The 18,288-nt window shown below is 39.9% G+C and overlaps 1 protein-coding gene across 4 annotated transcripts; it reads right to left on the reverse strand.

Moving 5' to 3' along the window:
* Positions 1 to 582: 582 nt before the first annotated feature.
* Positions 583 to 12,675, reverse strand: klf4.L (Kruppel-like factor 4 (gut) L homeolog). Of its 4 annotated transcripts, XM_018257627.2 has the most exons (5): positions 12,156 to 12,671; positions 11,644 to 11,764; positions 8,201 to 9,098; positions 7,946 to 8,110; positions 583 to 3,708 (listed from the first exon to the last, which is right to left on the reverse strand). In XM_018257627.2, exons 1-5 carry the CDS (start codon positions 12,158 to 12,160, stop codon positions 3,533 to 3,535), a joined length of 1,365 nt encoding a protein of 454 aa, XP_018113116.1. In that variant the 5' UTR covers positions 12,161 to 12,671; the 3' UTR covers positions 583 to 3,532. The 4 variants fall into 4 exon arrangements, with proteins under 4 accessions (XP_018113116.1, XP_041419710.1, XP_041419709.1 ...); XM_041563776.1 differs by having other exon boundaries at positions 7,946 to 9,098; positions 11,644 to 11,760; positions 12,156 to 12,675; XM_041563775.1 differs by having other exon boundaries at positions 7,946 to 9,098; positions 11,659 to 11,764; positions 12,156 to 12,675.
* Positions 12,676 to 18,288: the final 5,613 nt, after the last annotated feature.

Here is an 18,288-nt window from a genome sequence, read left to right on the forward strand (position 1 = left end):
AAAAATCAATTAGCAGGGAATACATGAAATAGGATAATACTCATATGGCTTTTGCAAAAATTAAAATGTGCAGTTTTGTCAATATGACATTCTTTCAGGAGCTTTTTGATTTCCACTCAGTCAAAGGGATACTTTTATCACATATTTAACACTTTTCATAATAATGTTTTCACATTTTACACAAGCTGAAAATGTCCTTTCGTTCGTCGTCCATACTTCAGATATTTATTGTCAGTAATTGTACGTTCAAAGGATATGCCTGCTTTGCATTTTCTAAGATTACTTATCTTTTCCACTTGTATAGATAAATAAGTCGTAGGCAATGATGTAAATGTACCTTTAAGATAAAAAGTAATTAATCCTGTCTAGCGATGATCTTGAGTCTGTATCTAGAATGGCTGTCATAAAGAAAGCAGGACTGCTGTGTATTTTCCCAGAAAGAAGGGTGATACAGTCACATGACGACAATGACTTACACTCACCCATACAAGCAAAGAAAGGTGATTTATACGTCAGTAAAGCAAATCAAATGACAGAAACGCAAAGGATTTTAAAGAATTACACACAATAAACACAAATTAATTATTTCTTTTTTTCATCTTTGGCTTTAAATATTTATTGGATGTGTTTCTGAAATATAGCAGCTTTACAAATCAATCTGAACAAATAGAATGGCGGTACAAATGAAAACAACAGCAGATGAAAGTTTTAGCTTAATCATATGGAGTGTAGTTTGCATTCAGTTACAACAATTAACTTTCCATTCAATTACAAGTGGCAGCCTGACTGTTTTGCTAGTGATCCTAAATGTTGGCCCTGGAGATAAAGCTTCAAAAATCAGTATTATGTGCCGTAAATCTGTATCTTGGAAAAAAAAGAGCAAGGAGCAACAGAAGTTTATGATTGTTTCTCACGGTGTTCATTTTTGAAACAAGAAGCACCTATAAGGACAAATAGTACCTATGAGGACTCGCCCATATAAATCAGTTTCATAACACTGGTTTTTCCTTTGCACCTGCATACATTTTTAAAAAGAAGGATTTTTATTTACAAGTTTATAATCATTATGTTTCAAAACCACTAGACCCTATTAAGCTTAATCCCGCATGGTGGTCCTATTTTCCACTGGTAACTTCTTTCATAAGTTCTCACCTCAGCGTATTTGTTTTATCTTGGAAAAAGTATCTTCTGACCAAAGTATTGATCTCAAAGGCTGATCAGTACAGCCTGGCATGGGTGCGGTCACTTTGAATATTGTGATCATAAACTTGTATCTGAACCCCTTCTTTTTGAAATATATGCTCTTTGTAAAAAACGTTACTGGGAACGTACATTGAAAAAATCCCCCTTTTTTGTACGTTTGAAGCAATTTTGGGAAGATCAGTTGCATTTTCTTTATACATTACATATCCCACAATCCTATGCATTCAGCAGTAATATCTGCACCCATGGGTAAAAAATTCATAGGGCAGACTGAGATAGTGGAATGCATCAACATTAATCACTTGCAAATGCATATGCAAACTGCCATCTGTAATATTTTGGCAGTGCCATTTCAAATAGTTGTTGCCTATGATAAGTATGTGAAGTCTCAGAGCAAAGTGTTTGGAACACTTTGCTCTAAAACATCATTTATACTTTAGTGCTGGCTCAAACAAAATGGTGCAGTAAATGGTGATGTACTGTGACACAGCAAAATAATTACTCAACAGAGAAACTGATATACAACCCTGAAAATAAAACTACTAACACCAATAAGAAGTTTGTGACCCACTATAAATCTAATTCTTTTTAGATTTTTAATTCACCAAGATTTTTTATCCATACATTTTATGGAAAACAATACACGAATGTTAACACTGGAACATGGTGACATAATTATACATTTGTATAAACATCATTTGTAAAGATGAAGGCACTCAGTTGTTTTTGGCACTTTAGCTTTCATTAACTTTTTATTATTTGAATGTAAACGGACTAAAACAAAGCCTAAAACTATATGCAACATCAGCAGTAACTGCAGCAAGTTGCACATGTATTTAGACAGTTCAGTTAAGCAATGAAATCATTACTATCATGCCAAAATTCCTGTTAACATTTTGTCTGTGCCCTTTAACAGAAAGAGACTATAGTCAATGTTCTCTAGGCAACAGAGTTATCTATGGCATTAAGAAATACCCTGTAATAATATAAAAGCAACGTTGAATGTTATATATTATTGACAAGTGTCCTGACAAATAGAAACTTTGAAAAAAATAAGGTTTTATAAAAATGGTTCCTTTTATAGAGAGAATTCATTTTGTCATTACGGACTGTAAAAAGTAATTCTGTCTGTATTGCATACTGTAAATATAAAAACTTTTAACAGAGGCACTTCTCCAGTCACTGTCCAACGCATAGGGCTGGATTGCTGGTGGGTTGACAGTAACACATCATTGATGTCTCTGTTAAAATCATTTTAATAGGTTGGTGAATATAGTCTAAGGGATGGGAGCATGTGATGCTAGCCTTGCTAAAATAGTTTGCCTTAAATTGCTCCACGGTTTCATTTTGTCTTTCACAAAAACAAAACTGCCCATGTTATATTGTCCAAAAGAATTTGGTGTATTAAGATGTAAAAAAAATGTAACAACTTCAAACAGAGAAACCACAAAGGAAAGTTAAGGCCATGTAAAGGACAGATGTTTCACTCCATATAAAATATTTCTAAGTTTATTCAAAACGTACTAAATATGTAAATTAAAAAACAGACAGAAAAAAAATTAATAGTTTACAAATATACAAAATAGACGTTTGCTTAATTTTATATTACATATTTTTTATGTAAAGTCAAATATAGAAAAACATTTTGTTCTGCTTAAGGCATATTTAGAAATAGTACAAATTATTGCACATAGAAACCACAGTGCGTCACATACTGTCTGCATATACATATATGTATATTAACAAAATAAATCAGGTTTCTATCCCTGACTTTGGTCATACTTGTATATCGGAAGACAAAAATAGATTTCCTTGTCAGATATGCAGCAGTTTGAGAACTTTGGCTTCATTTTGGTACCATTAAAAGCTTCAGTCTGTAAGCACCATTAACTATTTTAAATCCTTCCAGCAACATTCTGTACCTGACATTTGTCCTGTTTTTGTGATTAGTTAAAAATTAGGAATGAAAAAAAATACAAGTCTTTGGCTGTGATTTTACTCTTAAAGGATTGCATTAATCCCCCCCAGCATTGCTCTCTGAGCTTGAATGGTTAACCAAAATGTCCATTCCAGTTATTTCTAACAATGTTGTAGTCTGGTGATTCAAGTCACTTTATAAAAACGAACAAGGAATGCTTGAAGATCCAGTCAAAATCCCACTTTAAAGTTTGCATTCTTCCAGTTCTGAAGATGGATGGTACATTAAGTTACATAACAGTGGTCCCATAATGCAGCTATATAACTTGTAGTGCTTGCGTTATTCCTTTTGCCCAAATAGAAAGCATGCTCTGAATATCTCATGGCAGTACAGGGCATAGTGCTGGAGTACTCAGAAGTGTCTTTTCATGTGCAAAGCAAGGTGATCAGACCTAGAGAAAGCTCGATCACATCGCTGACACTGGAAAGGCCTGTGACCTGTGTGTTTTCGGTAGTGGCGGGTCAGTTCATCTGAGCGAGCAAATTTCCACCCACACCCTTCCCAATCACAGTGGTATGGCTTTTCACCTTCAAAAAATACAAGAGAAAATATTAGGAAACAAATTAGGTGGCATGAATCAAACTTAAACATTTTATTTGTTATTTCATGCAGCCAAGTATTCATACTGCAAAATGTGCCAACTGTTGTCAAATAAAAATCAAGAAAAATAAGTCTGAATCCTTCTAAATATTATCCCACAAAATAATATTGGGTGCCAAGGCTTTGTTGTGGTTTGTTGCTCCAAATACTAATTGCATCATTGGATATCATTGCCATCATTGTTAAAATTATCAAGAAATACCAATAATCAGTAACATTTCAGGGAGCAATATTTCTGAAACCAGTGCATTGCGTAAATATCTGAACCATTAACATAATAGAAGTCTTGACTTTCTCTAGGAGGTCTGTGCTAACAATAAAAGTTCAGACAAAATAAAACAAAGGTCTTGGCTGAACCTGAAGAAGTTATAAACAGGGTTGTGTCACATTCTAGTTAAAGAGCCAAGCAATGCCAAATAGCACAATGGATCAAAGTATTGCACTTTGAGAGAAATCTGTAATTATTGTCCTTTAATATCTTCTCTCCCTTGAGCCACCTTTTCTTGAAATATATATATACATATACATATTTGATTCTGAAATGTCTACCAGTAAGTTGGTAGTGACATAAATCTTAACTATACTCTGCCACATGAAAATCCTGTCCTTGGTGACGTGCTTCCAGCCACAGAATATATTAAAAAAACAGCACAAGCACGTAAACCTGACACAAACTACCTGCAACTGAAGTAGGAGGCGTCACTAGTCACAATTTACTTTACGTGAGTCACAACTGCTTCATATTACACAGCAAAATACAACAAAAATGTAGGAAAGTTGTGAGCAACCACAAAAGTAATCGATTTAGAATACCCTCTTGCAGCTAAAGTACGACTAAATAAAAAAATATATCATATTATTTAATTTTATTATTTAAAAAGATTAAGGTTAAAAAATATATATTTAAATCAGATCTAGTCAAAATGAGAGAATGGATTATAAGCAAATATAAAAAAAAAACTACAGTTGAACAATTAAAAACTGTAGACAAGTACAGGTATGGTATTCATTATCCGGAAACCTGTTAGCCGGAAAGTTATGGATTACAGAAATCCATCTCCAATAGACTCAATTTTATCCAAATAATCCAAATTTTTACATTTCCTTTTTCTCTGTAATAATAAAACAGTAGCTTGTACTTGATACAAACTAAGATATAATTAATCCTTATTGGAAGCAAAGCCAGCCTATTGGGTTTATTTATTGTTTACATGATTTTCTAAAAGACAAGGTATGAAGATCCAAATTACAGAAAGATCTGTTATCCGGAAAGCCCCAGGTCCCAAGCATTCTACATAACAGGTCCCATACCTGTATCAAATTGATAACTGATTTTTGAAAGAGCATCACAAATCACACTAATAAGATGCAGGGAGTGCAAGGGATCAGCAGGCACTTTTAAAGAAGCAAATACAGTAATCAGAGGTTTGACAGCAGAATTATTTGTAATGAGCATATTTCTGCTATAATGTGCACTAGGCCCCTGGGCTTTATATGAAGGTCCCGAAAGATCAAAGTAGTTTTACCTTCATTGTTTGATGTGAATACATTCTACGAGTCTAAAACTGGAATCAGATGTGTGCTAAACATATTCTAAACTTGGCTCACGTCCACAGATATTAACCACACCTCAGAATCTTGTGAAAGGAATTTTTCCACTTGAAAGTCAATGATAAATTTACAAGTCTCCTAACTGACAACTTTTGGCAGAAGGCTAAAAAAAACACATGGAAGGAGCAATTTTCAGGTGCAAAACAACTCTTCATTCCTCACAACACTTGTTTCGGCTCTTCAACTGGTCACCAAGTCTGAGCCTGGTCATTAGTATCTCATAGTTCAAACATGTAGTATAACAAAATGAGACACTTCATCAATATTGCCTTGTCCTGTCAGTAATGATCCTTAAGCGTCAAGTACTAGGATTGCATCAATGTTTTTATTGAGCCATGACATGGAGTGCTCTTTGATAAAATATTTTTGCTATTACTGCCTTATTAAAAGGTTAATCTGTTTTAAATGTCAACGTTGCTTCAACATAGAATGTTTTGTTACTCTTCTATTGTTGCATATAGATAATAAAATCTTGTCACCAAACTAATGAGAGGTTCTGCTAATACCCCTTAAAGCAATAAATGCTAGAAACATTTTACATGTTAATCTTAAATTACAGGTTTATTGTGTAATTTGCTTTTTTTTTTTTACAAAAATGTTGCAATTGTGGAAACCAAGGTGTTCTACATAGATAGCACCAGCAGGACACTGCCCACTGTAGCATGTCGGTCCCCCTACCCAGACATGCTACCTACTGAAAACTGATGTTGCTCCTCCTAAGACCTCTCCTGACAACAGCCACAACAGTTGAGTATAAGGTATGTGCAGGGTGGGGGCACAGCATTGGCGATTTGCTAAATCTGGAACTTGGGCCCTGAAGGGGAATGGGGGCCCCTGAGGTGGCAGCCCCAGTGGTCCTCTGAACCCCAGTCAGACACTAGTTAAAACTACCTGTTGATGGCATCTGTTCTCTAGCCCTGCTGCAGGTCATTTCTATTATTCAGATATAAAAGGGGGCATATGAAATATATACATACACACACACACACACACACACACACATCAGTAACTAAAATTAAAATGCTTACTTCGGAGGGCTATAGGGCATGCAATAGTCAGTTTTATGTGAGGTATGTAGCTACAGAATAATGGTAATTTCTAGACCTGCTGTAGAGAACAAACCAGACACTCTAGTGCCAGTTATATTAATTTTGTACAAGAATTTCAAGAATGATGACTTATAGCAAAAACATCAAAGTTATAACAAGTTGAACAGTTGCAGATTACTTGAGTTTGCATTGAAAAAAAAAAAAGACTTTTCCACAAAGTTCAACTTTTTTTTTTACCCAAGTAAATTTTACCTGACTTATAGATGATCCAAAGGAAAAAAACAAAAACCTGATGTCCTCCAATAGTATCACGAACTCAAAAAGTCAATCTTGACAGCTACTTAAAGGAGAAGGAAAGGCTTTGTGCATTTGGGGGTGCCAAATGTTAGGCATCCCCAAGTGATTGTATTGACTTACCTGAAACCCCGGGCCGGTGCTCGTCAGCAGAAAACTGCACCGGCCAGGGGTTATACCAGTGAGCACCACGGATCGATCATCTTCCGGCTTCTTCTTTCTTCAAATTTCCTGGGGCAAACGCATGCGCAGTTGAACAAAATAGCCGACTTTTTAGTTAAAGTTCGGTGTTTCGTTCTACTGCGCATGCACAGCCGCGCAAAGAAAGAGGAATACGGAAGAAGATAGCTCTGTGGTGCTCACTGGTATAACCCCGGGCCGGTGCAGTTTTCTGCTGATAGGAGCACCGACCCGGGGTTTCAGGTAAGTCAATACAATCACTTGGGGGTGCCTAACATTTGGCACCCCCAAGTACACAAAGCCTTTCCTTCTCCTTTAATCAAAGCAGAATCTAAAGAATAAATGACTTTTCTTTTGGATAGCCAATATCATATAAGATAATGTAGGAAGATGATTAACAGAGCTTCATAGAAAATGGCAGGTAAAGTTGGAGAGTTGACAAACATTATACTAAACTAAATGGTTTTTATATTCTCCTAAATGACATTGTGGCTTTAGAGTGTAACCTTGTGACAGAAGTGCTGTGAGTAGAGAAATATAACCTACCAGAATTTAAAAAGGTGTCAGTTATTAACATCTATCCTTGAGCAAAGAGTTCTTAAGATATCATGGGTGGCTGATGGCTAATATTTGTCCACAAATATGATGAAGACTGATCACTCCTTCCCACAAAATTTTTAAACTCTTTAAGGTTCAACGAAGTCTTGAGACAGAATGCTTTTAATAGATATTGCAAAATGTACCTTACTATGCTTGGTTATTTAAGTACTGATCACTGAGAGACATTAATACTGGAAAAACAACATATACTATGCCTACTAAAGACATCTGAAAACATTTTTTTTTAACTCTAATAGGCCATAGTTTTACATTTTAGAGACAACAAAATGTTAGCACGGAATGCTATTTTTTTAAAGCAATTCCTAAAACTGCAATTATAATAAGTCAAAGAAGTGACAATAAGGAAGAGAAATGGAAGCCAATCTTATTTTATCCTACCATGCTAATAGTATACTAAAATATCTCTTACCTGTATGAGTTCGTAAGTGAGCCTTTAAATGAGAACTCTTGGTATAGGTCTTTCCGCAACCTGCATACTCACAAGTGTGAGCAGCTGTCCTTTTCCTAGGCCAGGATTTTCGACCCCTCTTGGGCTTAGATTCCTCTGGTATACAACCCCCAGTGGTTAAAAGCTCTAGAGGTGAAGAGGGTGGAGTCAACATCACTTCTTGTTTCAACAGTTGCAAGTTTAATGGCTCGTCAAAAATATTTAGATAAGACTGACCTTGATATTGTAGCTGGGTTGGAGGCAACTGTGCCTGTGGCTGATCTGAACTGAAGTGGGAAAAATTGGCAGAGGTGTGGTAGGCAGGAGGTATTGGCAATGACGTATGACTTAATGTCTGAGAGGAAGAATGACAGTCTCTGCCTATCAGCTCTTCTGGAGACAAAGATTGGTTAGTCCTAATTGGTAGAACCCTTCCTGCTTGAAACTCACGCAGGCCTTGTGACTGTTGGCCTTGTCCGTCCATTGGACATGCTGCAGTGCAAGATGAAGAAGGTTCCTGCTTGATCTTTTGGCAAAGCTGGTGGGTAGTATAAGACAAGGGACTGTCTATGCCAGAGTTGTTTTTTCTAACACTGATGGATTGGCCATAATCACCCATGTTAACTGTTGTCTTAAAAACAAATTTACCTTGCAAGCTAGCTTGTGGTTGTTGCTGCATAAATACTGGGTCCAAGTCAGGTCTCATCAGTTCAGCCACAAAACCCCCTGAAGGGGAAACATCATTTATATCCGCCAGGTTGAAAGTGACACTGGGCATGGTAGGATCCCTTGCATTGTACATAAGAGTGCCCCCTAATGATTCCTGGGGACAACGTACCTGGTATACAAAGTTGCAAGTGGTAGATGGGAGAGCAGACATGTTATCTGGAAGTGGAGCAGGGGGTGGAGGCGAGGATGCAGTGACTGACGAAGATGAAGAAGAAGAACCCAACGCCATGGACTCCTGGTGGATAAGGGAATTGGACAAGATAAAATCGAAGTCCAGTAGCTCATTAAATTCCTCAGGTTCCCTTCGAGTCAGCAGGGCTGGAGAATCCATCTCCAAACCATCATAAGCACGAGACTGGTTAGGCACAGAATGCCTCTTCATGTGGGATGGATCTTCCCTCCACCTCTGTGACAAGCAAAAACAACAACATTTTTAGAAGGTTTAAAAGTTGAATTAGTAATAAAGTGTCACATAAAGGTCCAACAACACCATAAAGTGAAACATATATTTACATTTATGCTATGTCTGTTTGTCCAGCACCTGCAAATATATTTCTTGGCAGCAACAGAGAAATGTTTTCATCTTATAGGAGTGTATAGAGCCATGAATGACATTTGATCCCTGATTATACTCACATAACTAAACCAGTATGCGCCAAACAGTTTATCGGCTATCAGCAGATGAACATCTTATGGCCCAAACCTACTGAAACTGAATGGCAGGCCTATAGTTACACATACTGTACCAACTACACTAACTATATTACAGCTTCAGAAGCAAACACTCCATTTTAGCAATGCATCGTAACAGCATAATATATATTAAATTAATAGAAATTACATCTATTTTTCTGTGATACTACCTCTTTAAATGTTTTGCTGGTTTATTAGGATGTTAACCTTTAAAACAAACTGTCTCAAAAGGTCAGCTAGCCAGCATTGTTAGTTATATTCTTAAAATAATGAAACAAATTGGCATTACAGTATTGGAAACAGAGCCTTGTGATTCATTTTTGTCTCCTGCCAATTTGTGCAGAGGAAAAAGGTGTTAAGCGGCTAACACCATGGTTGCACAGCTCTGAATGTTGTTTAAGACCTATGGTAAAACAGTCACTTCATTTATACAAATTGATCTGTTTTGCCTTTCCAGAGGGCTACCAAGGACAATACTGGGAATACAGTTATTCCTTCTGAAATTCACAGTTCACCAGTACAAATTAAAAACAAGCCTATTGCAACAATTATAAATATCTGTTGAAAAAAAAAAGACTAATATAATATAGTATAGGAGGAGTATAGGAGTTCTGTTCCGATAAAAGTCATTAGGCTGAAGGCAGAGTACAGTTAAACAAGTCACAGAACTGCAAGGTGTACTGCTTATTCTGTTTACAGTAGGTGGTGCAATATCTCTTAAATACATAAATGATTTGGGTGAAGTAAACACAATTAGTAACCTGAATTTAACATTATATAGATTTATGGCCTTAAGCCTGCATGAAGTTTATGTGACTTTACGTAAGTTTGGATGCAACTGCCGGCAAACCCCAGCAAACTTTGGCTGTCTGGAAATGCAGGGAGTTGTCTTAAACAAATAACTAAATGGATAGAGTGGAACATTCCTGTCATGTCCCTATACATTTTAGGTAAAAATAATTATTGTTAATGCACAAGTGACATGACAACATAATATTGTTGCAGCTGTACAACAGCGACATCATGGCTGTAAGGTAACAATATTAAAGTAAATGTAAAAATGTTATCTCTTCAGCGAAAGTATACATATTCTTCAGATAGCATTTGCACATAACTATATAACACAAAAACAAACTCTGCAAAAGTATAATTATTGTGTAAAGTGCGATACTATGACAAAAAATAAAACAGAGACCCTTCTATTCAGCAGTTCAACCCTATCACAAGGAGATGAGTAAGAGCAAAGCTGTGAGCCAGTGAACAGCAAAGCTGTGTACACTGTGATGTTAGCATAATAATAATAAAAAGGCAGAGAGTACAAAGAAGAAACAAAAATTAGAATGTACCAGTAGCAGCAGTTAATTATTGACTTAACATAGAACAGAAAATATGCTCAAAACTATTTGCCACATATTTCAAAGTGGGAGATGCATACACCCTGTCTATAGAACCAAGGTATCATTTAGGATTTGCATATTATTGGAAGTGGAAACTGAGAATTTTAGGCTCCAGACTGCAAGATTACTAGTACTTAAAGTGCTAAAAGAGCAGGCAGATTTAATATCAACAAGTATTTGTTTCTCTGGCTTTGTAAACATTTTCAATGACAACAAAATTGACAACAAAATTCTTTGAATTGTGGAAATATGCCCAAATGCCCAGAATAAATCATCTCTGCAGCACCAGCAAGTTATGCAGCACTTTAAAATAATTTGGCAACAAACAAGGGTCACAAATAAAACAGTGGGATTAAAGGGACCTGCTTGTAAAATTTTACAATCTAAATGATAGCAACGCTGAACGTCGGATTAGGATAAATCATGGGTGTTTCTTTTCTAAGGTAAGTGCAGGATCAACAATAGACTCAGGCTGGCTTGGGCATGTAATGACATATAGATGAAGAGACATTTTATAGCTGTATGCTTTAATAAATTGGTCTCACATCTATGCAGCGTCACTTAAAACACACATTTCCAACATATCAGCACATATGGGGAAATGCTGGACTAACAACAACATCCTTATTCCAGGTAAAAGTTGTTGTACCGTGCTAGAAAATCACAGGGCAAAAAAAAAAAAAAGTGGTACAAAGGTGATACCTTTATTATCTAACGAAGATAATCATAGAAAGCTTTCAGAACATTTTAGTTCCTTTTTCAAGCTGAATATCACAACATCCTTAGTGATGTTATCAGTTCAGATTGTAGTAACTCCTGCTCCCAGTCCCTGGCCATTCTGATATGAAGCAGGATACTCACATTGCCTGCACTTGCCTGTCTCAGTGCCTTGTCCTTGCTTGGGGTCCCCGCTGTGAACGTTGAGATGGAGGGCAGCAGGGTCCTGCTGAGAGCCATATCACACTCACTGGGTGGCTGCTGCCTGGGCAGATATACAAAGACAGTCACAAGGATATACTGACAGCACTGTGTGCACTGACAATCCCTTCCCCTCAATCCAGCATTCACAGAGGTCCCTCTAACAAGGAATAGTGAAGATTTAATAAGCAGCCAAAGCCAGTGACTAATTTAATCAACAATCCTAAATGTTCTTCCACTACAGGAGTCTGTCTCTTGTGCATCACCTGCCCTAGCTCCTTTCCCCTCTGTACACTTACAACTTTCTAGATCACCTGCTGCAATAAGAGCGCATAAAGTTGAATGCAGGTCAGACCTGTACGGCTCCCAGCTGTTGTAAAACTACAGCTCCCACAATCCCCTGACACCTGGAAGTCTCAGGCTGGGTATCAATGCAAAGGACGAGTCGCACGTACCTCATTAATCTGGGAGGGTCAGCGGGGCTTGACGCAGTAGCAACAGATAAAGCCACATAGGACACACCAACGCAGAGCGTATGGAAGAGACCAAAACAATCCAAGGAAAGGCTCCCCTCAATTCTTTATTTCAGTGTCGGCATTGTACAGAAAGACAAGTGGAGGGCAAGTGAGCCGTTGCCCCCTCATGAGATAATTAAACAGGAGCAAGTGCAGCGCGTCATACACGGAGTTCTGCTGGACACAACGCAACTTGGTGTGTTTCACAGCACCGGCCACTTCACGGAGTCCCCTGTTTCTGTCTCACAGACTTGCGCTAGGGAATTCCCTCCAGCTGCAATTGCCATGGGAGGCTCCTTGTCAGATAGAGCTCGCTACTCCTTTCGTACGAGCGCCACGTTCAGCCCCTGGCCGCTTACTGCAAGTCAATGTGAACACACTCAAAGGCTGACAAGTATTAAATTGGAGGGGCGGGGCTTGTCTCCACGTGATATACAAAGCTGCCCCCGCTTGTTACGCCCCTCCTCCTCCCACTCCTAAAAGTCCTGCCTCCAGACAGCTTGTCAAGGGTTCCGGTGCCCTGGCATGTGGCTGTGCAGCTGAAGAACCTAACACGGGAATGGTTTTTCCTCTGATCAGCTGCGCCATTATTATTGCTATTGAAACATTTCTTTCAGATCATTGTACCTGGGAACATTAGTGCGATTGCATAATTACATGGGACACTCCTGTCAACGTCTTTAGTGTTTTCTGCTTGTCCCTTTATTTGGTCAGCCCTCCCCGACCACTTGGGCTGTAACAAGGTTATAGATTTATGGAAACACCTCTATCAGTCATCCAGCTCTAGTTGCACTATTTATCTAAATGTTCATAGCCAGAGATGGGCCATTTGCAAACTCCCAGCCAGGCCTGGCACTAGGGGTAGACAGAAGAGGCACGTGCCCAGGGTGCAAAGCTTGGGGGGCGACAGGCACTACCTCACATGCAGCCTACCCCTAGTCCGGCAAATGAAAAATGGGTGCGCTCTCTCAAGTCAAAGTGCTTTGCGCACAACTGCACTCGGCTGCGCGCGATTGCGCACGTGCGTTCTCGGATACGCACGCGCGTCCTCGGGTGCGCACGGTTACGCACGCGAGTTTGGATTGATTTGGACTACCACCCCCAGCCTCTTGTCTTATTATGCAATTTCCCCAGGTTTTCCAGTTTCTCTGATTAATTCAGTGTGTGCATGCGCAGTAAGAGTTCATTGACTGCAGAAGAGCATGTGCTATCCAGTGTCGGACTGGCCCACCAGGATACCAGGAAAATTCTCGGTGGGCTCAGGTGTCAGTGGACCCTCCTATTTCTAAACATTTTTATCCTATTTAATGGTCATTATCAATTTCTATGACAACAAAGAAGCTATATAGATGGATTTATAGATTATACTATTTAAAGAAAAGAGACTAGGAGAATAGAGATTGAGCGAGGAGAGAATAAGAATAATACTACTGAAAGTGGGTCCATGGTCTAAAGTTATTAGGTGGGCCCCTGGTGTCTCAGGCTGACACTGTGTGGGGGCCCCTGAGGTAGCAGTCCCAGTGGGCCCAGGACCCCCAGTGAGACACTGGTGTTATGACTTCACTTTCAGCAGCGGGCATGCACAATGATGTCACTACCTGGACTGGCAATATGTGGGTTCTGGTAAATGTCAGAGGGGTTGCTGTAAGATGCCACAGACACTATTTATTGGGCTGGTGGGCAATGTTGGGCAACTGTGTACCTGAAATGCCAGGGCCTAGGATGGCAGCGGCAACAGTAGCAGCAAGATTTGCATGTATGAGCCAGTGGTGGGAGGGCTGGGGAGTGTCCAGCTACAAGCTCGCACCTGCAAATCTCCCTGGTCAGAGCTGTCAACATAGGCAGCGGAGGCACCTGGTGAATGTGGGTGTGGCTTCCTGTGACATCAACAAACATGCACAAAGCGCAATAACATAACTGAATGTGTACTGCATGTGCTCAGAGACTGGGCCTGGGGAGGTTAATAACTTTCGGGGGACTGGGGGAGGGGAGGGTTTGAAAAATCGGGTGACTCTGGACATTTTTGGGGGAGTTGACAGCTGTGCCTGGTACTGTTGCTGTGAACAGCAATGCTATTTAGCCTGGCTCTGCTGCTGTCTTCCATAGTGAGAAATGTGGGGATTGGTAGCAATGGCAACAGCACCAGGGAGATTTGCAGGTGTGAGCCGGCTGTGGCAGGGATGGGAGAGCACTGGGCCATGTAGCATTGCCTTGGACTGTAGGTCTACTTGGCCGAGCTCTGCTGCTGTCTTCCAATCAGAGCATGGCCTGGGTCCGTCAGCACCAGCCATATTCATGGATGCAGTATTACTAATTAATTAAACTGCATGTTGTTCTTGTTTAAGGGCTGACATCCAGTCAGAGGCGCACAATATAATGGCAGTGATAGAAACATTTAAGGTACAAATTACACACAACACGACTGTTGGATGAAAGACGCAGCGTGCAGCATTCACATCCAACAGTCATGTTGTGTGCGATGTTTCTATCACTTCCATTATATTCGGCGCCTCCAACTGGTCACCTGTGTTTCATCGACATGCAGTGCATCGTACCAAATCGTTCCATGGAGTTCAGCCCTAAAGTTTATTGGAATTCTAAAAAAAAAAAAATTGCAATAAACCACAGTGGGCAAATTATCTGGAATTGCACTCTACTCTCCCCAGTTTACCTGAAATAGTTGCACCCTAGTCAGATGGCTACTTCTAAATATGGGCCGATTCATCGCAAATTTCACCCTGTGTGACTGGGCCAGATTTAATACTGGTGTGCCCCTAGGCCTTTCACACCATCTGGTTCCCCCCACTTGCACACCCCACCTGCTCGTACACCAACCCCCCTCCTTGCACCCCCTCATCTTCTCTCCAATGCTATTGCTGGTGCAGTTCTACCCAATCGCCGGCACTGGGAACTAGTGTGGGAGATTCCATCAACTGCCAACTTCTTTCAAGATGCAGCCAGCGGGGTCATGTCTCCCCCAGATCTTTGCCACCCTAGGCCCGGTCCTTTGTGGTTCACCCACAAATCCAGCCCCGTGTTTTACTTTCAAGTTGGGCTGCCAGCAGAGTCTAGGAGAGCACTGGGAACCATATACTCTGCTGTAAGCTGCGTGCTCCTGTACTAGTCACAACCAGCAAATTATAGAGCGTTTTGGAGCACTTACTAATTTCTAAATATGCATGGATACACCACCAAAATATTTTTGTACCCTACCCACTGCCTACACAGCATTAGAGGGGAAATTATTGCTCAGGGAACATATAAAATATACACTCGGGGCATCATTATTAGGGATGCACCGAATCCAGGATTCTGCTTTTTTCAGTAGGATTCTGATTTGGCTGAATCCTTCAGCATGGCCTAATCAAATCTTAGTTTGCATATGCAAATTAGGGGTGGGGAGGGAAATCACTTGACATTTTGTCAAGTAAAAAATGTTTTCCTCTTCCCACCCATAATTTGCATATGCAAATTAGGATTCAGATTCGGTATTCGACCGAATCTTTCGCGAAGGATTCAGGGGTTCGGCCGAATCCAAAAAGTGGATTCGGTGCATCCCTAATCATTATACAGCACTGGAAGCGTCAAGGGCACATAAACACTGACAATAAGAAGTTTGTAAACATGAATGAATGCTTTATTCCCAGAGTTAAGGTAGCACTTAACGACTTTGCTGTGGAGCCCATTGTATGCATCGCTCTAAAATAGAAGTGGCCATGAATCGCACCCACTTTCTGCGAGCAGCTTAGAACTACAACTCCCACAATATCTGGGTAAGGAGCCGTAAATTGTCAGCGCAGCGTTAGAGATTTCAGCTATCAATTGTCACAGCGTATGTATTAGTGTGTGGCTGTCACGGCAGGCGTTGGGAGGCTGCTAGCCAATAAAAAGCCGGGGAGCCCTCCGTGGAAGGCTTCCCCATGAACTAAATCGCTCCCTTTCTCTCCACACCCACATAACCTCGCCAGTCATTGCGTTTCCTTTGAGTCCGAGGGGCGGGCGTGGTTTATGGTTGTGACGCAAGACGAGCAGCTGGCTGCCAAGAACAGCCCTAATTCTGACGACAACGGCGGCCCCCAGCGCCAACCAAAGGATAAGGGGTGGGAGCGGCCTGTATAAATTGATGATATCCCTCGGTGTTTAGGGACCCAAACAAGTTGGTTGCCCTTAGTAACACGCGCGCTACCGGATGTTATGAGCGAAGCAATCGCAAAGGTAGCGCGCCAGCTTGTAAATGAGTGCAGGTGTTACTATATTAGTAGGAACAGGGCGAGATGTCCATGGACTTTGGCATGTTCGTAGGATTGACTTATTCTGTCTCTGCCAAGTGTATTTTAGCAAAATGGAACTGTGACAAATGTAAAGCAACTCAAGCTCTAAAGAGTGCGAGTTAACAAATATATTAAATATGGAGCTGATTTAATTGTATCCTTGAATCAACGACAGTGACACCACTGGTTGTTTGTACTGCATGAGGATATTAAAAGTCACCTGCCTAACATTGGGATCAACCATCATTATTTGAGGCCAGGGGGCAACCCTACCTGTATATATAGCTCTGGAGGGGATCATAGGGATGCACCCAATTCAGCATTTGCTTGGGGTTCATCTAATTTCCAGCACTTTTTGCAGGATTGGTGAATCTTGGTGAATTCTTTGTGCTCTGCCAAACCCTAGGTCAGGGGTGTCCAACCTTTTGGCTTCCCTGGGCCACATTGGAAAAAGAAAAATTGTCTGGGGCCACACATGAAATACACAAACACTTTTGATTTGTAAAAGTAAAGAAAATACACAGAAAAGAACTACAATACCAGTTGGATAACCAGATGGAGCTACACACACTGGAATATGGGACACCTGGATATTAAATAGACTTATTATTAAATATTATGACATTTTCTCGGGAACTGAGCGTTTCAAGCTGGGCCGCATTCATATCCATCCTGGGTTGCATGCGGCCTGGACACCCCTGCCCTAGGTCATGTGACTCGAGAGCTAAAAGCAAATGTTTTTTCTACGTGTTGCATTTTTAACATTTTCCCAGATTTGTATGTGCAGATGAGGGCTTGGTTTTTGTTAGGTATCAGGCCCATTCTTTTGGTAATACCTTAAGGCACATCTTGCAGTGTTTAAATGCCTCATGAGCAGGTACGCTATTGAGAAAGTTGCTCCTTTTCACTCTACATAGTAAATTTAGAAACTGCTTCTGGTAACTCGATCAAGGTCTGCGTACGTTAAAAATGATACTTGATGCCCGTACCAGTGTAAGCAGCAAAAGCCAATGTATATATATATTTTTTTTCTTTGGAAAAGTGGCTGACCTAAATGCTGTTCCTAAAAATTTGTAGTTGTTTGATCACTACCCTGTAAGGAGGTCATAAAACAAAAAACTGGATATGCAGTAACTATGAATTTCATAGTGTTAACTAGTTAATTTATATTCAGTAACAGGTTACACTTAACTGTGATTCACAATTATTGCATAGTCCACATTGCACCCTGTACTCAACAATGGCCCCCCGTGAAGAATAACTTAATTGAATTGGTTGTCTCCAGTTGTAGCATTGCGTCATACCCACTTCAAGGGAATTATGGGGGCCTAGTGGTGTTATTTTGCTTGGGGAAATCATTTTTCTGTTGTGTGTATTTGCACTTCTATTAAATCATGAGTAGTAGTTAATTACTGAGGCCGGGGGTGAGCAGTGTTATAAAAACTTGGTGTACAATAGATAAGACATTTTGAACATAGATTCTCTTTGTCCATGCCATTGGATAAAAAACGAAAAAGACAAAAGAGAAGCTGTGATGTGGGGTTGTATTTCAGATGAAACAGGTTCTGTGAGTTCAGCATATCCAGTGAATGAATCAGTTTTATAGTGGCAAGGGCAGTTAGTATCATGTTTTTATGGATCCATTATAGATTCTAGACACATGAATCATACTCGTAAGCAACTTGTTGCCACAACTGAGATACTATAATAAGGCAATTTCTTGGATTCTGCTGACATTTAATCATATTTTTTCTTAAAGTGGACCTGTCACCTAGACATAAAAAGCTGTATAATAAACATCC

The sequence above is a fragment of the Xenopus laevis genome, chromosome 1L (assembly GCF_017654675.1).
Source record: "Xenopus laevis strain J_2021 chromosome 1L, Xenopus_laevis_v10.1, whole genome shotgun sequence".
NCBI classification, from domain to species: Eukaryota; Metazoa; Chordata; class Amphibia; order Anura; family Pipidae; genus Xenopus; species Xenopus laevis.